This window comes from Merops nubicus, unplaced genomic scaffold (genome assembly GCF_000691845.1).
Source record: "Merops nubicus isolate BGI_N331 unplaced genomic scaffold, ASM69184v1 scaffold23717, whole genome shotgun sequence".
NCBI lineage: Eukaryota > Metazoa > Chordata > Aves > Coraciiformes > Meropidae > Merops > Merops nubicus.
Genome location: NW_008619991.1, coordinates 18157 through 44073, shown reverse-complemented (window position 1 = coordinate 44073; position 25917 = coordinate 18157). Strand labels below are relative to the sequence as shown.

Genomic DNA, 25917 nt, shown 5'->3' with positions numbered 1-25917 from the left:
AAACTAAAAAGAAAGGGGAAAAAGAAAAAAAAAAAGGGAATGTTTGGGAATGCTCGTGTTGTTTATTTTGTTTGCAGTACTCAAAATAAAATAGACTCTTCATTTGTGGCTGCTTGCAGACTTTGCAAAGTGACCAGTAGCCAGTGTCTGGTTTGTGAGCATCTCCTTCCCTGGCTGGCCAGCACCCACTCCCTGGCATGCTGCCTGGCACAGCACACCCGGCCCTGGAGCAGGACTGACAGCGACAGCATCCTCCCCAGGGAGGGAAATTCACCCTTGCATTCAGGCTCAAAGGAGTACGAGTTCCATGATGGCAAACTCTCCTGTGGGACACAGCCCTGTGCTGGTCCTCCTTAGTTCGCTTGGTAATAATTTAAACTTCTCTGTGAGTTACTATCATACACTTACAAGTAGCGTGGAAAGTGAGGAGCAAGAAAGCACCTTGACTAATATTGGGATGGCACTTGTGCCAGGCTCAACTCCTTCTCAGAATTATAATCCATCTGTAGATGAAAGGGAAATATTTGCACTTGTACAGCATCTCTCATTTCCATTAGTGTGACCAATCTTCTCGAGTGGCTGCACTGAAGTGATGACAAACACACAATGGTTTGATTATCTCCTCAGCGAGGAACGTGGCAAAATCCCAGCATCTAAAATATAAGTGTAGGGGGTCTGAGTGATCTAGGTGTGGGTGTTTTTCACCAGTGTGAGATTTAGTTTTCCAGTAATGCAAGTGACAGCCAGTATTGAATGGAAATCGATTATCTGTATGAAGCAAGGATTAAAAATAGAAGCTTTGTGTCAAACCCCACATATGTTTTGACTAAATCCTAGATAAAAAGAAGAATGGATAAAAGACAGAAATTATACAGAGAACACCAAAAATCAAGAGGCCAGGATTAAAGAAGAAAAGGATTTGAGTGGGTTAGTGCATTAATGATTGCCAAGTGCCATCTTTGCATCCAGCTGGGATGGCTGTGGCTTGTGTTCCAGGTGATTTGATCTGTACATCTGCAAGATGCTTTTCCAATTCACAGCACTAACTCCTGAGGCTTTGTTCAGCTCAGAACCAGGTCTAGGGGCTAGTGGTCAGTTTTTGAACCACCCACCACTGTAAGCCAACTACCTCAATGGTTAGAAAGCCTTTCCTGCAATAAGACCTGGAAGGTTCTCAGAAAGAATGAGTTGTCTCGAAAAGTGTCCTCAGCCATGTCACTTGGTAGAAGCCTACCATGCTCTTTATGCTGGAAACCTAATGCATTTATTTATTTATGCAACAATGTTCTACCATTCTTTCAATGAACTGTAAGTACTTGAAATATATTTCTTTTCTTTTGCAGCCAGTGCTCAGCAGTTCCCCAGGGGATGTGCATTGACTGTCCCAGCACAACCAAGAACTGCAGGGTCTGAGTGTCTGCTCCAAGTCACGCAGCCTGCCCTTACAGTGCCTCGTACCGTGCCAGGGGCTGTAATTATCACACTTTATAGCATCTACTATGATTACTGTAACCATCCAAAATCCCATAACACACAATTACTGCTTTAATGAGAGGAAATATTTCACCAGACAGGGCAAGACTTACAAATAAATTAATTTTATTGAGTTTCTGCTTCTATAGCATGTGGCACATAAAGAGAATTAAGATACAAGTTGAGGTGAGAAATCATGTATTTTCCCTTCACTGAACAAATTCATCTTACGCAGAAAAACAAGGCAAACAAATGCCCTCCTCTGCTGATCCTGATGTTCAGTGAAGGCTGGTGCTGTGACATTTAGAAAGATGGAAACCTGAAGCTGGCCTGAAGATGGTGGCCAATGTACACAGTTCTGTTAACTTGATGTGAGGAGAAATGGCTGCCTTTCTAGCAAATTTTAACTCAAAACCAAAATATCTGCACTTACTTAATTTAATTACAGTGGAACAAATAGCACTAATGTACTTATTAACTCAGAGAAAAATTCATGACGAGAAAGTGTCCAAAATCCACAGCTGCCTGATAAAGATCGGCTGATTCAGCTGTGTTTCCGAAGCCAGTACTTGGGAAGTTATAAATTCATTTTTGGCCTCTGCAGCCAAGGAACCAGTAAAGTTTCTTTTATTTTTTCAAACCTTGATCTTCCTCCAACGTTGGGGCCTTAATTTTTTTTTTTTCTTTTTTTATAAGGAAGTGATGATAGTTCAAGAAAAAAAGTTTGGAAGGTTTTTTAGTGTTGGTTGTATTTCTGTATTTCCCCTTATCCTTTTTTCACCCCCTTTTTTAATAGGGCAATATAAGAAATAAAGGTCTAGCGTTCATGCAAGGATGCCACCTATTTGTGTAACATCTTTCCCCCTTTATGTCTGAACCCCACTTGTGGCAACGCAGTCCTGTCCTGTCCACTCCACTCCAGGTAACATGGAATTGCACGGGGGCAACGAACAGCAGCTGCAAAGGGATCTTAGGAAACTACTCATGCAAGTAGCTCTATGGAGACTTCAAATACAAGGAAAAAACAGGTTTTCCCCCCTGAGGAATAAACATTTTTTATATATGAGAAAAGGAATTTGGGATATACACTGCATAAACTTCTAGCAGGTCAGGAACACCACTACACGAACAGGAAACCTGTGACCACACTGCTGGATCTGGGCTGACCACAGGAGCACAGGTCTGTCACAGGCCAGGGGAAGTCCTCGCGTCTCTCCCAGCGGGTGCAGGCAGCAGGGACAGTCCAGGGGTCCCCTCGCTGCCACCTCTGCTCTCTGTAGACACTCAGAGTATCTTGGCACTCCTCCAGCCTTCGTACAGACCAAAAGCTATTTTACATGTTATTTTACAGACAGAGCTTCCAGTTCATGTCTCAGTCCACCTTCTTCCTCTGGAAACAGATCCATACAGTAAAAGCCACAAAGAAAACATCACCTCAGGAGACATATTAGACAAAGACATATTTGACCACAAAACGGGTTTCTGCCTTTGCTTACGCAGCAACAACTAGACTGGGAAGTCTCACTGCAGCCACTGCCACTCAGCAACAAACAAGTGAGACTGTAGCCCAAGTGCAAAAATAACTTGGTTTAGTCCCATTTGACTCGCTGTGCTCTGGATCATGGTGTGGGTGGTGGTTTAGGCGAGGGACAGGAACCCTGGCTGTCGAAGCTTGCTGCCCGGCCTTGCCACTGGTGGAAGAAAAAATAAAGCAAGTCTAAACAAAAGGGAGAGATGATTTGAAATTCTTCACACCTCTTTAGCACGCTGTCCCTCTCCTGTTCTCAGTATTCTCATCTGCTCTACGACATGTTTCAACTTACTGTTTACCCACTCAGGGAGAATTACTGAGCAATTTACTTCAATGCTTTGTAAATCAAATCATAATCACAAGGAGGGCTCACAAAAGAGAGAAGAATGAACAGAATCTGCACGTGCTATGAAGTGAAAGTCTGCTCTCAGTCTAGCTGTTGCCCAGTTTAGTGCTGTTGCCTTTTAGTTTTAGAAATACTGCCTAACTGCAAAACTGCTCGAGTCTTTCCAGCCTGGTGATGTGACTACACAGAAGCTATGCCCACGGTTTCACTTTAAAAAAGTGAATTCACATCAGACAGTCAGCGCATGTAGCAAATTCTTTCCTCTTCTCCCCCCCCCTACTTGTGGGATCGTAAATTATCAGTCCTCTGCCTTAGGGGCTATCATAATTCAAAGTCATTACTCCTCACCTTGAGCGCTTGCCCATCTCACCACATTATTTTATTGAACTCAAATGACAAATGGTAGACATCTCCCAGAAACAACAGGAGGCTGCTTTGCCAATGACCAGGCCCAACAAAAATGATACAGCCAGCAGGAAGATGAACCAATACACAGACTGTATTGTACACAAGAAGGACATTCCATGAATGATCGCTGGGGGTACAAACAGATCAATCAGCTGGGACATAAACGACACCACCCCCAACGATCCCACAAAAGACATGACTCAGCCCACAACAGGGGGTACAAACAGAGACCCGAGGGTTCCCACAGTTGGCATGGGAAACAGCCAGACCAGCCAGTTAAACATATAAGAAAAAGGTGCCCACATGGCAACTCTCACCAGATCAGCCCATGTTCACAAAGGTCTAAACAGACTGGGGCCCAGCTCCAGGGAGAGTCAGGAGGTATTTCCTGAACCAGGAAGCTCTGTGGGGTGCACTCCACAGACAGACACTCCTGACTCCCTGCCAGTGGTCCCAGCTTTTATCCCCAAGCACACACCTGACCTTTGTCAACTCAATGCAGGACCCCTGGGGCTCATTTCCCTTCTGGCTCTCCCTGCAGGGCCGGCCCCACCCTGGGGGGAAGCTCTAGGGCAAACTCACCCCTCTGTATGAAGGGCTGTGGGAATCTCCATATGTCAACCTCAGTTCGGGGCTCTGGGTTCAAACCCCAGCATTTCAGAGGCATGTCACTTCTACTGCTCTGTGTGGCCCCCCAGGTCAATTCCTCCTCTCCTGCGTAAGCTGAAACTCTTTGCTGGCTAACATTAGTGCTCTAGCATGTATGCGTCTTGCTTCTGTGGGTGAAAACCCATTTGGCAAATCAAATTTTACCCGGGATTTTATAATTTATTTCACGAGTGTGTGTTTTGATAGTTACAGAGTAGGAACAGAGAACAGATCGAGAATTCAGCCAGTTTCCTTCACCAAAGAGACAAGTCAGCATGAAGTAACTCACTGTGCAGGTTTGCATCATACAGACTGTATTTCATCAGAGCTGAGCAGAAATTAATGAACGAGGAAGCTGGAAAGGTTGTTCTTCCAACAGGCTACCTTAAGGTAAGAAATAGTTTCTTCTGTTCTTCTCATGTCAGATGGGGATGCTAAAATCCCTGAGAAACTGATAAAGCCTCCCAATGAGAATTGTCAATAAAACAACAGATAAGCAGAAATTAGAATAGAGATGGACTTTTGGCAAAGTCCTCAGCATGCTCCTTGCATTGTTCTGCCTGCAGTTAGAGTGATAATGATTGCTACTCCAAAGGTTCAAGTGACCATTGTGCTGTTAGGAACCTGGAGATATTTTTCCTTCATTTCATTAGAAAGAATGAACCATCCCTTGTGTAGTTAGCAGTCAGAAACGATGAACAGTTCAATGAAAGTCAAACATCCCCGGAAGTCTGGAAGAGGCTGATTTTGTGTATCTTTAAAGATAAATGTCTGTTCTCCACTGTGGTCATGACTTAGCTCTCAGCAAAGTTATGAGTTTTTTTGTGTGGAGAAGTAGTTAAAACAAATAAATGCTCCCATGCTGAATGTCGGAGTCACTTGACAACATCAAAGACCCATTTTGCATTGCACTGTGATGCTGATCTACAGTATCAGACAGAGTTTGTCTTTCATACATAACAGATAAATTTCCAATTTTCAGAGTCTCCTGCAATGTCTGTAAAGACACTGCAATTTTGTATTTCTTTCTATAGACACAGCACTTAACCTAGCTGATGGGTGTGTTGAGAAACGCTGAAGAACAGCAATGGGTGGGATGGCTGAAGCACACCTGGGAGGTTGAGGCTACAGCAGCTGGTGCCAGCAGGACCTTGAGACTAAAAAATGGAAACAGGTTTGTGCTGAGGGCAAGAGTTCGTTGTCAGAAAAACTTTAAAATGTAGCAGCAAGTGGGATTCTTTTCTTCTGCTCACAAACTCGCCTTTTAAATGGCTGTGTGAGGAGTATAGTACTTAGAAGCCTGTAATTAATGATTCATTTGCACATGTTCTCTTTTTAATGATGATGGTCATTAAAGAAGTGCAATCATTACAGTTTGTTACTCACTGTTGATAAATATGGAGTGAACCAAGACATGAAATGTAACAGAAGCAAGTTTCCCTGAAGATTCCAGCAATGAAAGAGAAGGAAGCAACACTGGCTCATGGAGAAAGGGCCTGAGTCATGCTGCCAATGCCAAAATGAGGGTTTGGGGCCATGCTAGCCCAACACTGTGGCTGTTGGAACTGGCATGATGCTGCCCAGGGTCCTCGGTTTGGACAGGCAAGGAACCATGCCTGCCATGTAGGAGGGTGCCAGTGGTCTGACCCAGGGAGCACAGCCCAAGGGCTCAGGCATCCGTCTGTCTGTCCTGCACTGCGGTGGCAGAGAGCTGGGGCCAGGGACAGTTCATCCTCTTGGTGCAACATGACTCTGGCAATAGTTTTCCTGATAACTTCACCAGAACCCGTGATTCTTATCTGTACTCAAAATTTGGTATAAGCTCTTTTTTTTTTCCCCAGAGTTTTTTTCAAGGAATACCAAAGAGGACAGTATGCATGTAGACTTGTAAGGAAAGTCCAATTTCTCCACCCTTTTCTTCACCCATCTGCAGTGTTGTTCTGTGTGGTGTGGGGAGGGGACCAGGACATCAAACTGCGGAGCAGCACACGGGGGATGGCAGCAGGCACTGACCTCCTAGGCTAAAAGCACCCAGGTTAACAGCTCCAGTCACCCATTGCTCCATTTACACTTTCAGAAAGACAATTCAATCCCAGCTTTCTTGCTTTCAGTTTAAGATCAAGAACTCAATCAGGAAGGACACTGAAGTACAGCAGAGACTGTTACTAATCACTAGAGCAAACGGAGGAGAGCATGAGGAGCAACTAGAAAGCAAACTCTCCCTTTGCCAGCACCTGGCTGCAATTGCTCAGGAAGCTGAAGCTGACTGCTCAGGGTGCCAGCAGAGCCTGAGCTCACCCTGGCGAAGATACAAGGATGACAAAGGGATGGAGGGTCAGCAGCTTCTCCCTAGCATCAGGATTCAAGGGCAGACGGACCAGGGAGCTGGCAGCCCACGGGTCTGGACCGAGGTAGCTGGCAAGTGGTTCTGCCCTCAGCCCTCCCCCAGCAGCACCCCCTCACCTGGACAGACACCATGCACAGGAACCTGGCACTGATGGCACAACGTACAACACCTAAATTGCTTTTCATAAAACACACAAACACACATGGAAGAGATGATACAATTACTTGTAACCAGCAAATAACATTTCCCATCAATTTCCCTCCAGGGGCCTGTGAGTTTTCTGTTTGTTTGGGTTTTTTTTTAAGCTGCACTGGGGATTTGCAGACAGCAATGCTAAAACTTAAAAGGGCAAATAAACATAGGGACCATTTGCTTGCTGGATCTGTGTACCAGCTTGTGGCAGAAATACCATAACAGATGATTGGAGGCTTTTTTTTTTCCTCTGTTCTTTTAAGCAGAGCTCCTGACCTGTGCTTTGGGGGTTTGTGAAATGATTCACTTGGGTTTTTTTTCCAAAGTCTTAGGGGCTCAGCAGTGGTTTTCAAAGTATATTTTAAAAGATGAGTCATCTTTTGTGCTTGCCTTTGTTTCTCTGAGTTTTGTCACAATAATTATTACTTTCTTTTTCTATTGACTATCAAAAACTTTACAAGGGTCTTTCTTTTAAACTCCCACCTGCATCTGAAAAGCAGTGTGGTAAAGACACATAAATTACAAACTGCAGAAGGAACTTCTGCCCCTGGTTAGATGTGGCAGCTGGCATCGTGCTGGTGCAGTCCTATGGGCTATACAGATGTTGATCTAACTGTTCAAACAAAAGAACACTAAGCATTTGTGATGAAACTCAGAGGTCCCCAGCTCTCTGTGGCATTGTGGGGCAGCACATGCTGCCTGCCCAGACAGCTATGGCTCATGTGTGCAATGCCAGGGTTTTAGCATGGAAAGGCTAATGAAAGCCCAGCAATGCTCACCACCCAAAGGCAATAGTACCATTATAATTGCACATCAGCTTAATTTTGGTTTGATGTAACCGGTTCTGCCAGATGACCCGGGTGGTTACCTCCAATTTACAGTGATGCACTATGAGCTCACAGAACACCTCATGCAAGTGAGGGCAAATTTTCAGATTCCCATTACCTTATATATGTATCTCCACTATGTCTTGAACTAAAATATTAATTGCCAGGTTTTCCCACTGGGTGTAATCGATGTGGGTCCAGGGAGCGAGGAAATTCCTCTGATACACCCTGGCTCTGGTAAGGGCCCTATGGCCACATTTAATCTGTGATAGAGGAATGCCCACCAAGGGATGCAGCAGTAATGAAACCTGCTGCAGAGGTATGCTGGGGCGGCTGGCCTCACTTCACACTACTGCTGCGTACAAATGCTTGGAGGGAGAAAGAAATCCACAACAGATGCAAACCTGCCTTGGGGAGAGGCACATCTGATGAATATGAGAAATCAGCCTGATGAATATGAGCTGGGACAGAGAGCACTGAGCACAAACTGTGTTCTTGTTAGAGGAAAGAGCCGGGTTCAAAGAAACGTAGGGTTTGATGCATACTAATTCAGACCACTGTGAAGGATCCCCAAGTCTGGTAACTGCCTTCTAGCAGAGCTCAGTGTCTGAACTTCAAGTGGAAAATAAGATGCTTTTTGTTAGGTACTTAGTTTGTGGCTTTGAGGAAAAATGCCTCCTTAGCCCCAGATACAGTGGGAGGTTTGATTGCCTTTATTATACTATCACTGGCCACAAATCCTGGCTTTCTTTTCATTGCTGAAGTGTCAATAGTATGCAGGCCATTTTCCACATTTCTCTCCTCCCGAATTTATGACTTAAATAAGGCAAAAAATAAAGAGGTCTATAGGACTGTGAGAAAATGGAGTAAAAGGAGGAAGAAAATGTTAGAGATGGTCAAAACACTATCCAGGCATTTCAGCCCTATTTTATTATCTGGGGCTGCATCAAGTGATTCTCTTTCTCTGGAAATGCTTAGAGCATTTACATTTGTTCTATTTATTCTCCCTCAAAGGCCTGGGGATGAGTCAACAGGAAAATCTTTTAGGATGAAAAAATTGAAAATTGAAATGGGCAATATCCCTGGTAAATTTATTCTGCAATCAGAACAGCATTCTCTTTACTTACTGCTCTCAATCTCTAATTTAAAAATTAAAAAAAAAAGAAAGAAAGAAAAAACATGGCAACACTTACATCTGTATATACTGTCCCTTTCATTCTTGCTTGCAAGCTCAAGGAGCTATTTCAAGACAATACAGAGATGTTGTTCTCTAGAGTTCATTTCTGGTGAGAAAATTCCCTCAGCTCTTGTCAGAAAATGCCAAGTGAGAATAGAAGCTCTCTGAAAGCCTTGAACCAGCTCACTCATGCACAGTGCCTGCGCTAAAATGAAATAATAACTTCACACACCTCTTTGAATGACTTCTTCACCTCCACTAATGGATGCCAGTGCGCGATGGGCTTGCGTGGGTATGCCAGCATCTCATTCCAGTGGTCTCTGCCCAGTCCTTCAGCACTGACACCCACACGGCAAACCCCAATAATCTCATTGTGACCCACTCTGAAGAACAACAGAAAAGCAACGTGATTATCTCTTGCTCAGGCTGCCTGTACGCTGAGTCCGTGGAGTGCCAGAGGCCTGGTGCTCATGAACATGGGCTGTCATACCTGCCTGAGCACAGCCAGACCTTGTCTGACACTGCCAGTGCGTGCAGACCTCCCAGTGAGGCACTGCTACCACCAGAAATAATCACAACTTTGGAACGATTCAAACTGCAGAGAAGTCCAGGTACTGAATCTGGATAGGAATGCATGCAAGGTCAGCAGTGGGTACTTCATACACCAAGTGCTCCTCACAGTGAGAACACTGGCTTTCTAAAACAGGATGAGGGTTTGCAGGACCAGCAAACAGTGAAAGGCAACACAGTACTCACCCAGGAAAATGCCATAAAGCAAAGGACCAGCTTTACCATATCTGCTATTATAGAATCCTAGAATCCTTCAGGCTGGAAGAGATCTTTAGGATCATCAAATCCAACCATTAAGCCAACACTAGTAAGTCCTCTGCTAAAACAGATCAGAATCTGTCAGGGTTAGAAGGGACCACAAGGATCCCCCAGTTCCAACCCCTCTGCCATGAGCAGGGACACCTCCCACTAGATCAGGCTGCCCAGAGCCTCCTCCAGCCTGGCCTTAAAGACCCCCAGGGATGGGGCCTCAACCCCCTCCCTGGGCAACCCATCCCAGGGTCTCACCACTCTCCTGGGGAAGGTATTCTAGCAGGTAATTTTCCATAACCGTAAATATCAATGACACTTTAACAATAAATCACCAGAGACAGATTGATGCCCAAAGCCGTGCAGTCAGGGCCCTGATACTAAGGAAAATGGCTATTGAGCAGGAAAACCACCACCCAAGGGGACGTTTTTTCCTCCAGCTCTCCAGAGCCTCCCACCTACCGATCATAATCCATAACAGAGATAAGCAGACTGACTTGATCCATGTTCTCTGGGGGAATGTCAAAGATTATTGCTTCATTGTAAGTAGGATTAAGTGTGTTTTTCTTTATGGTGGTTTTCTTCTTTTTCAGTCTTCGCCCATCACAGAGCAAAGACACTTTGACATATGGATCTGGAGAGGAAGTGATAGGAAAAGACCTTCTGGTTATGAAGGTTTATTTTGTTACCATCACAACACAGAAACAGCAATATTGAGGGATGGACTGTAAGTTACCATGAGCCAAAGGCACTCCTCAAATGTACTTTCAGAAAAAGGGATGTCTGTGTACCAGCTGCATCAACCATTTCTCATACTGGTGTAAGTGCTGATGTGAGGTTCAGGCACTGGACAACCAGCACCGTAAACTTATTGGAAGAAAAAAACCATCTGTTTCCACCAGTTTTTCTGTGATAAGGGTTTGGAAGTGTAAGAAGGTCCCACCTCAAGCAAAGTGCCTGTATTAATCAGAAGATGATAAGGAGCACTGGGCACTCAGGCCTTCCAGCTTGTGTTAATTGCATGGCCACAGACAGCAAACCCAGGGCTTTCACTAAAGCAAAAACATAACTTTTTCAAAATTTGCCTACAGGAGAAAAATGTAATGCAGCATTTTGACAATCCAAACAGGCAGAGGAGTTATTTTACAGGCACCCTTTCCTGCACTGCTACCATGACAGAACGCCCTCAAGTTGCGAGCAGCTCCTGTTTGCTCTGACAGCTGCCCAGGTAATTTCAATGCATTTTTCAAGTAACAGTAAATGTGCAATATATGATTACAGAAATGCTGGGCTGGTTTCATCTCAGTCTCAATTCTTCAACATTTCATATGGCATCAAGCTCCAACTGAGGAGAAGTGTGTTCTGCAAAGATCTTTTACTGGTTTGTTACTGCTTTTTATACAAGTTGTCAATGAAATTCAAAAGTTATGATGCTGATCTCTGGAAAAGAAACTGCTTTTTATGTTGAAATCCAGAATTTGTGCATGCTAAATTTGAAAGCCAACTCTTTGGGACTGCAGATAAATACAGTCTTCAGGTGACTTTGACCCCAATATTTGAGTATTTGCCACTGTACAGAGGAATGCACATTCACCTGGGATTTACCCAGGTGGCGCATGATCCTTTCCTAATCTTGGGGTGAAATGATTGATTATGTATGGCTGTAGAAAGTTATCTGATGGAAAGCTCCCTACTCACATAAAACTGCTAGGGTCAGTATCTGCAACAGATCTGAAGCATCCAGCCCAGTAAATGGATCAAAGCTTTGATGCTGCAAACCCTTTGGTGGGGATGGTAAACTGCTGGCAGTCCCCTTGAATAGTATGTTCATGTTCCCTGGATTCATGCCCTTGCAAGTGTGTTTAAAAGGTAAATCTACTTTTAAATTTTGTTCATAGTTAAGACATGCACAAAGCTTTGTCAAGTGTTTCCATGATGATACAGCCTTGGCATCAAGAAACATATGGCCACTATCCCTTGAGGCTACCCTGCGGGAGGAGGAAGAAGTGTGGATGTGATGGGGTCCTTCTCAGCCATCGAGCACCTACCTGAGTAACCAGTGATATCCATAGCTTTGAGATTCCTACATTTAATGACTGTTAAGGTGAGGCGACCTGCAGTTGGCAAATAACAAAGGGAAAACATGATCTCTCCCAGGTCCACGCTTTCCTTTAATAAAACAGAGAACACATTACATTGGAAAAGTGCAAGAACCAGCCAGGCTGCCTCCAGCCTCCTCCACAATGCTTCATGCAGGACTCACACAGCACTCACACTGAAACAGGCTTTCGGCTCTGTCATGTTCAAGTGAATGACACTTTACTACATGGCAGTGCTTCCAGAGTATCCCACCATTATTTGGCTAAAAATGAATGTAGGAAAAAGGAAAGAAATATCTGTCCAAATGTTACAACTGTAAACCATAGTTAAGGATAATATTCCACTGCTTCAGTGGAGTATGAGCTTCCTATTACACAGTTACATCTAATGCTCTCCTCTTCCTCTGCTCCATTTCTTGTGCAGGAGTGAAGTGATATCTAACACAAAGTGAAGGCCATTAAGGAAATTACATTTGTATCAAGGTTTGCTTGAATGTACAGTACGTATCTTCTAGTGCCAAGTGTGTGACCCTAAACTCTGTTTCCTCAAATGGAGGAATGCAATACAAACACAGAGAGATCACAGAAAGGTGAGACCTGAACATGCAGCAGTGCCCTGTTCTCTGCTCATACTGCAGCAAATTCAACAAGTGACTTTTTAGTACACCCAGTACCATTGGTGCAGTAATAGAGTTTAAGGACTTTGTTGGTGCACAGAATGCAGACATCTCTGACTAACACAGTGATTTCCTCTGAAATTCAATATGAATTATGAGGTAGCTACAGACCAAGGGGTCATAGGTTTAAAACAGAAGAGAATCATGAAGTAGTTGAACCATCTAGTGGCAACTGAACTTTTAGGTTGTGACATGATTACTATTGTTTGGATGAGCAACCCCTCTGAGATGCCTTCAGAGAGCTAACAAAGGCAGTATGAGGCTTGTGTATGTGTGTATATAAATAGTGAATTAACCAGCAGATGGCACTCAGAAACATTTGGTAGTTTCTGGATTACACAGAGGTCAATGCAATTTACTCTTTTAGTGCTCTATAAACCAACATAGCTTTCAGCACCTCTTGTACATGCAGCCTTACCTACTACACCTCCTAAAAGCCCATTCCATCATTGCCTTGCTCATGGGAATTCAGAGGGGGGAGCTGGGGGGGGAAGGAGGTTATTATTTAAACTAGAAAGCATTATCATCTGAAGTCAGCAGAAAGATTTCCAAACACCTTCTAAAAATGGAATAATAAAGAAAAAAAGTCTTATTTTGTCCATGCAGATCCCACATCTGTACAGCAAACAACCTATTTTTTTTTTTTGAAAGAGAGTGTTGGACTAATTTCAATGTGATATAATGATCTGCTGAAAAAGAAAATATAGCTGTTAGTAGTAGAGTGATGGAACTAGAAAGACAAGTAAATGTATTAGGCACTTAAAGCTTTGCTAAGTGTTAGGAGAATAGATCTTGTTGATGGATGAGATTTTTGCCAAATGATTTCCTTCTCATTCTCTGGTAAGGCAAAGATTAGATATTTATGTCACTTAGACATGCAGAATACTAATAAATGTTATCTAAAAGTCTTGATTCTTGACAAGACTTCACTTGATTAGCAAATAAATTGAAAATGTCCTCAAGCATAGAGTGTACAAAAGAAACAGTGTCAGTCAAATGTTTTCTGGACATGACAATGTATGAATAGATTGTAAGTATCTAAATAAATATTATCTTAGAGGTGCTATTTGCTGGTAAGCAAGAGTTTAATACTCAGAGTTCCCACCCTGCTCTCTTACTTACCTTAATGAACCAATGTCGAGAAATTTTTTGTTTGCAACCATAAATATGGGGGACTAAAACATGTCCTGTGGGTGCATTATCTTCTTGCAATTATAGTCATCGGGACATTTCCAAAATGTGTATCAGTACCTCTTAGGAAATAATGGAAGCTCTGAATCAATTACCCTTTCAGACTTGAAACCAAAAATGTTTCACTGATTCACAAGCTGTACAATCATTAATTAAATAGTTGAGTGCCAGCTATTTGAATAGCTTATATCATTCCTTAAGTGCGTTCCTATCTTCTTACCCACAGAATTGATCTAATGTATTATTAGTCACCCCGAGCTTTCCTTGGGTATTTTGAAAACTGTATTTACCCTTCTCATCTTTTATTAAACAGAAATGTCCTTGAGTGTGTTACAGGTGGCTGAGATGTATCAATATTGGCCCATTCCCAAGGAATGGCACAGAGACAATGAGGTGATGGAGCCAAGTGCGGCGCTCGATGTTTCTGTGGGAGCTCTGCAAGGCTGATACACAACACACCTGGGGCATGATGATGTTCACTCTGCTCCTCTCACACCTTCTTTGGAGGATTTTTCCTCAGCAACCCTTCTGTTGGTGTGCCTCCGCCTGGTTTTGTGTTTGGTTTTTTTTTTGGTGGTGGTTGTTGTTGTTGTTGTTGTTTTTCCTCATTAAATTAGTTTATTTAACTAGGAAAACACCCACTCCTTCTTGCAGAACCATCCCAGCAAAACACAGCACTTCCACGAGTTAAAAGCTCCATAGCCTTCTCCTGCAGCTTCATGCTTTATGTGAGACTAAGCGTTACCCTGTTCCCGTTTCAGTCCTGCCCACAGGCCTTTTCCCTCTCAACTCTTCAGCTTACCACAGTCTTCACATGCTGGTCATATAGGAAGGAAAGGGAAACTCTCTGCCACCACATGAGTGACTTCACGCCAGGATTCAGCGCCACAGCACACCACAGCCAGCCTGGCAGAGCCCACAGCAAGCTGAGTCTTGGAGACAGAGCATCTACATGTGTGATGCACCTTGCTTCTCTCCTAGCAACCCTTTGCCAGGTGAACCAGTGTGCCTGACACCTGCTTGCCTCCTTGACAGTGTTTTTCATTTCATTACCACCCATTAATCATAACAGGCGTGGCTGTTTGTGGATTGAAAACCAAGAGCTGTAAACACCCTCCCAACAAATACCATTGACTTTCCCTGTGGTCCAGTGCCTCACCTCACCTGCAGGCAAGATGCTCAAAGGCAACACAGCTGCAGCTCACAGCACACCCTTAGCAATGTCCCAGGGTACCTGGCAGGCATCACAAACATCTCATGGCCCTTAGACAGATGTGGCAGAAGCTGTACAGCCAGAGAAGTGTGACACCTGCTCTCTGGTAGCCTCAGAGCTCCTACCAGGGCCAGCATGCTGCATGCACACCACATTCCCCATGGTGCCTGGGTGCTGAGCTCCCATGCTGAGTCCCAGTGCTGCATGCACATGTCAGACCACACGGCTCTTTTAGAAAGTTACGAACACACCACAGTGGCAGAACAAGCACCAGGAGAAGTGACCAAGGGATACAACTGCTGGGGAACATGGTACAGAGGAAAAAGCTGCAGAGTTACAACGCAAATGTATTGATACTGCTGATCAAAATGCAACCAATATTTATATTTGACAATTTGTTCCCAAATACAGAAAGCAGAAGAGCAAGGATATGAGATCAGCTGCAAAGGAAGCAACGGGACAGATTTTTGCAAGTCAGGAGGTCATGCCATTCACTAGGAAAGATTTGACAGGGCCCATGCTCTCAGCCACAGGGGTGAGGCCATTGCATATTCCAGTTTCAGAAATAACAACACAAAATGACAAAGATGGCAACTGACTTGGTCTCCAGCTGCAAAACAGTCCAATCATTTGTTCGCCCTCATAACCAGCCAGGTCCTCCTGGGAGGATGGTGGAGAAGCAGAGAGCTATTATGCAGAGGTTAATGTCATTGTTTCTGAACTGATCAATGCAAGAAGGTGGCTTCTCCTGCCAGCTCCTTGCAACACTGGAAGTAGCTGGAACTTTTCCTTCTCTGATGCTTGTCTTCACCTTCAGAAAATTCAACAGAACTACTCAAAGACCCACGTCAGGCTCTGGACATACTCAGTACCTGCCTTACGCACACACAAGTATCACCCTGCCATGACACCACGCTGCAGATGCTCCCAGGGCAGGGACAACTGCCAGAGTAGATACTCACCGTCGTTGCATACTGAATGTCCTTCCAAATGGAAGTCTCCCGGGAAAGGTCTGAGGCCTCAAACAGGTTCTCCAAGATAACTTCTCCTATCATGTCATGTCTGGAGAACCTGTCAAAGTCAAAGACGCTCAGGTGGAGCTTCCTACTTCCCAGCTCCTCATGGGGCACAGGGAAATGGAAGGACTCGTCAAAGGTGGGATTCAGAGTCTTCCTGTGGACTCGTGTCTGGAACTTCCGCTTCCTGTCAGGCAGGAGGTAGATCTTCACATAGGGATCTGAGCTGCCGCAGAAGTCTTTGGCTGGCAAGTCAAAAGCCCTGAGAATTCGAACAATCAATGTCTCATTCTCGTAGTCATATTTCAGAGAGAAGTTAATTTTCCCACAGGGTTTTGCTGCCTCTTTTTTGAGGTCCTCAGAGTCAACAGATTTTTGCTTATAAAGTTCGGGTTTAATGCGACCGATGCTCGTGGGCTGCTCAGCTGCGGCCGGCGGGTCCGTGCCACAGTCCATGGACACGTGCATCTGCCGAGGAAGGTGCCTTTTGAAGGAGATGTGCCTGCAGGAGGAAGACACAACAGCTCTGTGGTTTTCCAAGGACATTTCTCTCCTTTTTCTCCCCCGGACTACTAACCCTAGGGAAGCAGGGAGAGCACACAGATGAGTGCGGGATGTGCCTGACCTCTGTACCGACACCACGTACGGTATGGAGATGAACATCGAAGGGATTACCTCCAGTGGTCAAGGGAACCAACCAAGCAAATTTTCTAATTTTCAGAGTATTTTCAGCAAGCTGCATATTTTTTCATCTGGTAAACAAGAAACAGCCTACAGCTAAATATAAAAGACTCAACAACACCTTAACCAAGCCATATATAATTCAGTGTGGAGAGTCTTTGCCACCGTCAGTCCTTGCACTTCCAAGATACTGGCACAAAGTTTCCCTTAGTCTAAAATTTCTCGTTAAAGTGAGACAACAATGACCAACTCAAAAAGCTAGGTTTTACTTTAGGTATTGCTGTTTCCAAACTTCCTCAACAGACTCACATTAGAAACCAGCAGATAATTCTTGACAGGGAGGAAAGCACAGCCTCCTCTGGAAGCTGTCTCTTGCTTTGAGCTCCCCTTCAGCACGAGGGAAACTGTGTGCAAGCAAAGTTTTACCTGAGCAAAGCATAAAAGCTTTCTGTGGTCTCATGGCATTATTTCAAACTATCTGCTGTTTACAAGAGCAGCATATGTAGTTATTTAAACATACTAAGAACTTGTACAGACAGACCATTATCTTTTGGTGATATGTGGTGCTCAGAGACCTCTCTTCCCTTGGCAGGTTCCTCAAAGGCATTTTGGCCTGGGCTAGGTTGGGCTGTGAGTCAGAGATCCCAAACTGCTGAGGTTGTTTCCGTGTCCCCAGGTCTGGCTGCCTGCCTGTGGTTCATGCTGGGCTTGTTCACTTGAGAAAGTGGGTTTGAAACCTTCCCACATATGATCAAGTCCTACTTTGTCCTAATTCAGACAGGCTGAGCTTTCGTTTCCTCCTCTGCTGGAAAGGTGTAATAAAAGCAGAATGAGCATGTGCATGACAGAGAGGCAATCAGCTGTCCATAAAGTGGTGCAGTTAAATAAAAGAGTATGTGGCACAATTGCAGGTGGCATCATATTGATTTTAACTCCAGCTTCTTCAAACAGAAGGCTGTGATCAGTGCCTTGTTAATTCCACAAGACTGCAGCTAATTTCCCGAGCCATGTCTGGTTTCGCAGTTGCACTCTCACACACATGATGGGCACAGCTGACAAAGCAAGCAGAAGTGCTGGGGCACGGCCAGGACCCTGTGATCACCCTCTCCTGTCCCAGCTTCATGGCCTTCTCTGTCAACAAAGAACTGTGTTTCTCAGTATTCCTGCCAAGAAGGTGTCCCATGGTTCACACAGCCTTATCCTGATTTACTGAGCAAGCTCCTGACAAGGCAGTCCTGGGCTGAGACCGAGGCATGCTGAGCAGAAGCACTGAGCCAAGCTGGTTCAGAGCCTGTGCAGCAAGCCAGACGTCAGTTCTGCTTCTCTAATTGTTCTGCTAGGAGCCATGGCAAGAAGAGAGAGCAAAACGTTCTAATTCTGTCTGACAGGATACCATCATTGATACTTCAGCCTGCCTCTCATGCTGGAACACAATTAAAGTGGCCAAAGCATACTGATGGCTTGACACAATGAGGTCAAGTCACAATAATAGGGTTTGATTCCTTGTTTTTTTTTAAAAAAAGGGCCCACGGTAAGCCAGTCTTAACACATTAATTGGTTAATGACCAGTCTTTGGAAGGTAATGCAGCACGTAGGTGGGGTGCTCTCTTTAGCCTCCCTGGAGGTGCCCGAGCCTGGGGCTCCCTTAGACGCCCCCCCCTTCCGCGGCCGCTCACCTGCCCGAGGCCGCCGGCTCCGTGGCCTGCCGCTGGATCCGCGTGCGCCGCATGACGTGCTCCCTCATGGAGAGCTGCACCTCCGCAGGGATGTCTGGCGACGTGTGGCTGATCTTCACCGCTGCCTCCAGGAAACTTTTGGCACCCGTGTCCTTGAGCTTGTCTGCCATGTTCTCCTTGCTGTAGTCTGCCTCGCTCTGCGAGATGGCCGGGTTAGAAGAAATGGCCTTGTTTCTCCAGGGAACCCAGCACAGCTTCCAAAAGAGAAACAAAAAAACTGCCACCAGGGCCAGTCCACACACAATAACTATCACTGCAAGGAGACTGATGGAGAGCTCTACAGCAGGAGAGAAGGCAACAGAGACAGGGAGAGGGGAGGAGCAGAAGGGGAGGGGAGAGGAGAAAAGAAGAGAAAGATGGTGAGAAAGCTGTACGTAAAGGGAAAAAATGGTCCAAACTGACCTATATCATGACCAATGGAGAGATCTTAGCAGGTTCTACAAGGAAGAGTCAAACCCAAGTGAGCATCCCCTGGCAGAGCTGGCACCACTCCCTGCTCCAGACGCTTCTGTTGAGTAATGGGTTGCTCCAGACAGCCAGAGCTATGAAGTTTTACACCATGACTGGTATATCGGGTCTGGCTGAGCTGATTTTCCCATGGCAGCCCCTGTGGTGCAGTGGTTTTGTGTTGGCAGTTAGAAGGGTGTTGATAACACCCATGTTGTGACTGCCACTGAGCAGTGCTCACACAGCACCAAGGCTCCTTCTAACATTCCCCATCAGTGGGATGAGGGGGCAGGAGCCTGAGGGGAACTTACCCAGAACAGCTGACCTGAATTGACCAAAGGGATATTCCAGACCATATGACATCAGCTTAACTATAGAGCTGGTACAAAGGGGTGAGGGGGTGTTGCACCTTGGTCCTCCAGAGCAACCACCACACGCTTTGGAGCTCTGCTTTCCAGGAAGGGGCCAGATACAGCCTGATGATGTGAAGTAGAGAATAAATCTGTTTTTTTTTTTTTCTCTTTGCTTCTGTGTGCAGCATTGCTTGGCTGTGCTTTCTAATTTAACTGCCCTTGTTTTTACCCACGAGGGATTTTGTCTTCGTCTCATTTTCCTTTCCCCTCTTGCTCTGTGAAGGAGGGAGAGGAAATGGGAATGATGATAGAGTGGCTTGGTGGACATCTCTTGCTCAGCCAGGGTTAACCCATCACAGTGGCTATAAAATATCATCCTTGGTTTGTTTTATAGCATTGGAAAACTGCTGAGTCTGAAATCAGGAAGAACTGTAGAATTGCACAGTAGAAACAAGCTCCAGTGCTGTGCCACAGAAACTGCCTTTTTGCTTCATACCACAGGTGTTCAGACACTGTATTACAAACCACATGACCCTGGAAAGTAGATTGTTGTTGTACTACTGATGCTCACATCTTGTCCAGATGTGCCTACGGGGAATAAAAAGTAAATACCAATTTAAAAAAAAAAAATCACAAGCTGCTGATGCAGTGAAACCAAACATAGAAAGAGGCTGTACAGAAAGTACTACACATTCTTCCTTACCCTGAATAGCACAGAATTTGTGTACATTCTCTGACTCTCTGAATCATTTTTACCTCATACACTATGTATTTCAGCATTTCAACCTTCTTCTGGAAAGGAAAGAGCCTATGGATGAGGAATCAGGAAAAGAGTAGGTTATATAGATCTATGTACGTATGTGTGTGTGTATATGTGTGTATATATATATATATATATGATCTCGTCTGTGAAATGATTCACAGCACTTCAAAAAGAGAAAATATTGTCTATTTTTAGTTCTACACTGTACATTAAATAGAAGCCATAAGAAGACCTTCTGTTTCTTTTAGCCATATAGTTCAGTTCTGCACAGCTGTAACAAGACATTTCATAGAATCACAGATTTGGCTGGTTTGGGTTGGAAAGGTTAAGATCAGCCTGGGCCAGGGTCTCACTACACTCAGTGTAAAAAATGTTGCAACAAGCCCTGCTAAATTGTCTGTTCCCACCATTCTTATGAGCCCCCTTTAAGTACTAGGAGGCCACAACAAGGTCTCCCTGGCGCCTTCTCTTCTCCAGGCTGAATAACTCTCTCAGCCTGGTTTTAGAGCAGAGGGGTTCCAGTCCTCAGGTAATTTCTGTGCCCTCCTCTGGACCCACTCCAAGAGATCCATGTCTTTCTTGTGCTGCAGGCTCAAGAGCTGGACACAGTACTTCAGGTGAGGTCTCACCAGGGCAGAGCAGCAGCATCACCTTCTTAATTTAATGTTCAAGATTGAGAAAAATCTATTAAATATGAGGAAAGACTAAATTTTTATTTTGATAAAATAGCTGAATTTAATTTTTTATTTTATTTTATTTTATTTTATTTTATTTTACCACCAACCACCACTGATGAAACATAACAGTAAATTATTCATGAATCCATTTATGTCATCAAATTTTGCTAACGTGCTATCTGGGAATACAACAGCTACTATATATTTAGGATTCTTTTTGTAAGTGATATCCCAAGGAAGCATCAGACGCAAAATGTGACAGCTACACTGGAACAAGGCAGTTCTGCTGAACAGCTGGGAAACCATGTTGTTTCTGATATCCCAGAGGACATGCACTGTTTTTCCACAAAATTACCTAGCTAGGCAAATTCCCTAAGAGATTGAGGCAAAGCTTCCTGACTGCCTGCAGGTTCTTTGACTTGAGAGGAAGGGCTGGAAGGTGCCAGCAGGTGTGGATGGACAGAGTAAATGCCATCCGGAAGCTTTTGCAACTTTTCCTCTCCCTCACCAGCCTCCTGTGTGGGTCAGACTGCACCATTTATTTTCTGCTATAGCTCCAAGATGGAAATAGAGATCACTAGTGGGGAAAATAAAGAGGTCTCATCTTACTCAATAATAAAGAGGATTGTACAAGTTAGCAGTGGAGCTTCCTTAGAGATCTGGCTAAATGTGTTCTCACCAAAGCAGAGTGCAGAGGTACCACTTTCCTATACTGGAATTAAGTCTTGGAATTGTGCCCAGGAAACTCGGCATCAAACAGTTTCACAGGAAAATTTAAGAACATGGACTTTTTGTGGATATATCTATGCTGTTACAAAGGAAATAGTTGCAGTGCAGACTCTATCACAGCTGGGAGCTGTTACGTGACAGAAAAGTTTCTGTTAAGATACTTCTGCCATTTTAAGAAGCTGTGTAGCTTGCATGGCTCTGCTAGCACACCAGCCTCAATAATGGAAAACAGAAATAATCAGTTATCCCTTCTGAAAACCTGTTGCCAGCTTGAGAAAAATCTTAGTTCATGTCACTTCTTACTGAGCTGGCATTCACAATGTCTTTGACATGATTCACAGATACTTTAATGCATGACCTCATTTCCTCTGACAGCTCACACAGAACACCTGTAGGAGGGACTGGGATTTTACAGACATTTTTTAAGCATCTGCCTGGTAAGAATATTGGTTTATCTGAAAATGACAATAATTCCTCAAGAATTTTTTGTGACTTATTAAACGGAAATATCAGTTGGAGAGAGTTGACATTAATTGATTTAATGAGCTTTCTCTTACAAATTTGAAAATACCAGTTACTTTTTAAAAAAAATGCCTAGTATTCAAAATTTTATGCTTTAAATGTCCTTTAACTTAAAAGAGACTAAAAACAAGATAACTTTTGCTACAACCTGCAATTGAAAAGATAAATCTTAAAAGGAGGAGGTGGCAAATACTAATTAACATGGCTGTTCACTCTCGCTCCCCCCCTGGGAGCAAGAGCCACTTCCCAGAGGAACCCTCAGCTGGCAACTGGCTACAGAGCAGCAATGATGAAGCTCTCACATGACAACGAGAAGGGAGGGGAGACCAAGCAGCACGAACGACATGGACGTGGACCTGGACATTTACTTCTGTGTGCTGATATGCTTGTGGTAAGTCACCAAGCTGTTATTTACCGAGGAGAACAGAGGCAGCTCCTTCAGGGATGGTCTGCCCCACCTATGAAGGTGTTTCTGTAGCAGAGTTTTGGCATGGTATGTGGAACAAAAGAGAAATATTGAATTTGTTTCTATATGCACCCAAACTCCTTGGAAAACTGAGACTCTGTCCCAGTGCCTACAGACACAAAGCACTATTACATCACACAGCAATGCCCAAGAAGTGACCATTGATAACCACCACCAGCAGCCCTGGTCCTTTGCTGCAAAGGAGAGACCTTCACCAAAAGCATTTCTGCATCAGGAGAACTGGGGAGAGCCTCCTCTCAGCCAGGAATGAGCTTGTGATGAGTTGTGCCACAGATTCCCCATCAGAACAGGTGATGGAGAGAGAAACAGAGCTTTCTAAACCAGAAAGCCACTTGCTGCCAGGACAGACATAAGCACATCCACAGGAAGGCTCAGGGATTATGGTCTTTGCTCTGCTTTCCTTTAGTGAATAGGAGAAAGCAAGCAGTACCCGAGAGGCTAGTGATAAATGATCACTTATCACCACTTATGCAGTAGGAGATACTGTTAAACATCAAAATCGAGTCCATGGGGAAACTGAACTCCCACCCCTGCAGCCTGGCAGAAGGGAAAATAATGAATCAAAGTCTTCAGAGACAGCACTGACAGCTGAAACGGACTCGTTCAAAAAAAACCACTGAGTTTTGGTTTTCTTTCAGCAGAAGCAGTTATTTATCTATGAAGGAAAGGGGGATGAGAGTGGTTAGAAGCTGGCTGGGTGATTCTCAGGAGCTGTGTGGCCCAGGTCTGTCCCTCTCCCAAGGCAAAGGACAGCACCGTGCTCCCAGAGCCATCAGGAGCAGTGGCAAGACCAGCGTGACAATGGGAACATGCAGAGACACCCCAAGTCAGTGACAAGGGACGCAAGCTGAGAGATCAGATCATATATAAGCATTTAAATACAAACAAGCTTCACAACGGTGATTTTTTGGCACAGGATTCAAACAGTGAACTCTCTCACTGCATTAAAGACCTGAAACTGAGGACGAGCAATGGGGGTGCCAAGAACACAAAGGCAACAGTCTGAAATCTACCAACTTTACCAGTAAATTATCTCATTTCTCTGTTGCCTTGTCTCAGCAGTTGTTTTTACTGGTTTTGTAACATCTAAAAACCTTGCTAGTGAATCTTACAACAAAGCTCACAGAATGGCTAAAACTGCAAAACTTCAGAGAAGGTCACTACTTTGTACTGCCTTCCAAGTAAAAGATGAGAAGGCCCAGGGCAGGCCAAAGGGACAGTGGAGCAATTTAAGACTGTAAAGCTAAGATCAAATTAGGCAAAAGGGATAACTTCTTGCTTAGTCCAGCCCTTCCCTTGCCCTGGTCTCCATGCGCTCAGAAAACAGCTCACCAGTGCAACTATCCATTTTAATTTGTCTTGGGATGGGAACTAATTAAGAGAATATGATGGAACCACCTTTCAGCTTCATGTCCCTGATGACTTCATAATACCCAAACTGAATTACCAAAGGGGATAATTAGCAAAGTCCAAACAGAAAGCGATTAATAATATGACAAAGCCATGATTACAACAGTCTATTAACTGAAAGACAATACTGGTCTAATTATGGCAACATTGAATTTTATTACTGTGAAGTAGCTTGTACTATCATTAAAGGGATTCATGGATAACTCTTGAGTTTAATATGAAGAGTTATATTTCATATCTTGAAGATGTAATTTAGCTTCACTTCCACCCATTCCCCACTGAGAAAACAAAACACATTTGATGGCTCTCTCAACACTCCAGCATCTATTAGTCATTCCAGCTACCTGCTGAATTTAAACAGTCTGAATAGCACAAGTGGAAGTTCAAGGGGGCTGAAAACAATCAAAAGGCTATAGGCTGAGGCCCTGCATGCTGGAGGTGCTCGGCTGCAGCAGCCCCCAGGACCTGTGCCACCGACCCAGCGGTCCCGCTCCCAGAGCCCCTCGGCACCTGCAAGAGGACAGATGGGTTTCTGCAAGGCCTGGAGCACCCTCAGCACAGCCCCCTCACCAGAGCAGCAAAGGCACTTTGACATGGCTTGCTGCTGAGGTGGATACTGGCAGCATGTTTGGTCGCACAGCTCCATCATCATGCACAGACCCAGACAAAGCCTCTGATCCTAAGAAGAGCGAATGGCCATCTTCCCTAGGACAGCTTCTTACTGGTAAGTTTTGTACTTACTTGCTGGTTTGTTCCCTGCCAAATTTCTTTCAGCTGAAAAAGCAGCTCCCAACTATTCTGAGCTATGACGTGGAGCGTGTAACGTCTTGCCACAGCAAATGCTCCTGGAAGAGCAGTCACAGGAGATGGCAGAGCTCAGAGGTAGGGGCTGATGATGATGTACCTTAACCTCACTTGCTCTGGCTACATAACTTGTTTCCCAGTGTAATGTATCAACCACTGCACATATCACATTAGGAGATATTTCCAGGCTTCTTCGTCCATTTTTGCCACATTCTTCTATTGCCGCAGTGCTTCTGAGACTGTATTGTTCTATTTCTGTAGGGCTTTGTAGAGATCTTGCATTCAAATGATGGATTACTACAAGAGTTATTGCTGGAGGAGAAGACAGGCAGCTCTGGTGCTACAAAAGACCATGTGAAGCACCCACCAACTGCTGATCTAATTTTCTCTCAATTGAGAAGCATCAGCAGTGTAAGTTTGATTAGCTGAGGCTGGAAATTAGGCATGAGAAACTATGGTGAATTTTGGATGCCTGAGGTGGGGGCTGAAAGAAGCACAAGAAAACAGCAGGGGAAAAGAAAGAGATTTCCATTAAAGCCTAGCTATAGACATTTATTTGGAAAGATCGTTCAGCTCTGAAGCCTTACAGAGGAAGGAGCAGGGACTGGACGGAGCAGAAACCGAATGTTAAACAAATGCAGAAGCATAACATCCAGCAGCACCACAACCAAAACACAAACCACAGCAAAGCAAGGGAGCTATGCCTTCGGGAACACAGCTCAGAGTGAGCCCTGCCAGGCACCATGGAGCACAGCAGCAAACAGAGCACTTTGCAAGAGGAATTTTGAAAAGGGAACTGCCTGTCTTATAAGTTGTGAAATGCTGTGTTGGATGGGCTGTGGGCTACTACGCAGCAGCGTGGAGTTCTCAGCCAGCTCCTTCCTTATACCCTCCACAAGCACGCCACAGCCATGGGAACGGTAACAGAGCAAATAATACAGATCAGTGTCCCTGTCACACAGCTTCAGTTCTTATCTCAGCCAGCACGGCTATTTAACAGAGCCCGCAGCTCAGTGGCGCTGGGGTCTGCAAAGAACACGGCTGCAGGAGGGAAGCGCTGCAAGCCTGCTCACTAATTGCCTCTGTTTGCTGGATTAAGTCCAGCATCTCAGTCCTCTACTGAGGTCTCCATTGTCCCATCTTCAGGCCTACTCACTGCTATTTGGTTGCCATTTGACTCTTTAGCAACATTTCTCTTCTTGATTTACTGGTTGTGCTCTCTAGGCAGCTATAAGCTATAGGCATCTGTCCTGAGATATTCTTGAGCTAGACAAGTCATTAGCAGCTGTCACTTCAAAGTCTAACTGCAGTCAGTTTGCTTCTCACAAGCAGCACAGGAGCTGA

At 44.6% G+C, this 25917-nt stretch overlaps 1 protein-coding gene across 1 annotated transcript in view; it reads right to left on the bottom strand.

The window, feature by feature from the left end:
- Positions 1–2989: 2989 nt before the first annotated feature.
- The window catches only part of SYT6 (synaptotagmin VI), a 34786-nt gene continuing 11858 nt past the window's right edge, over positions 2990–25917 (bottom strand). The window contains exons 2-7 of the mRNA XM_008943992.1: positions 18322–18658; positions 15911–16466; positions 11817–11937; positions 10231–10402; positions 9182–9332; positions 2990–3164 (exon numbers count right to left, since the gene is read on the bottom strand). Of these exons, the coding sequence (XP_008942240.1) occupies positions 3093–3164; positions 9182–9332; positions 10231–10402; positions 11817–11937; positions 15911–16466; positions 18322–18658 (1409 nt within the window). The 3' untranslated portion in view covers positions 2990–3092. The remainder of the gene's footprint in view (positions 3165–9181; positions 9333–10230; positions 10403–11816; positions 11938–15910; positions 16467–18321; positions 18659–25917) is intronic.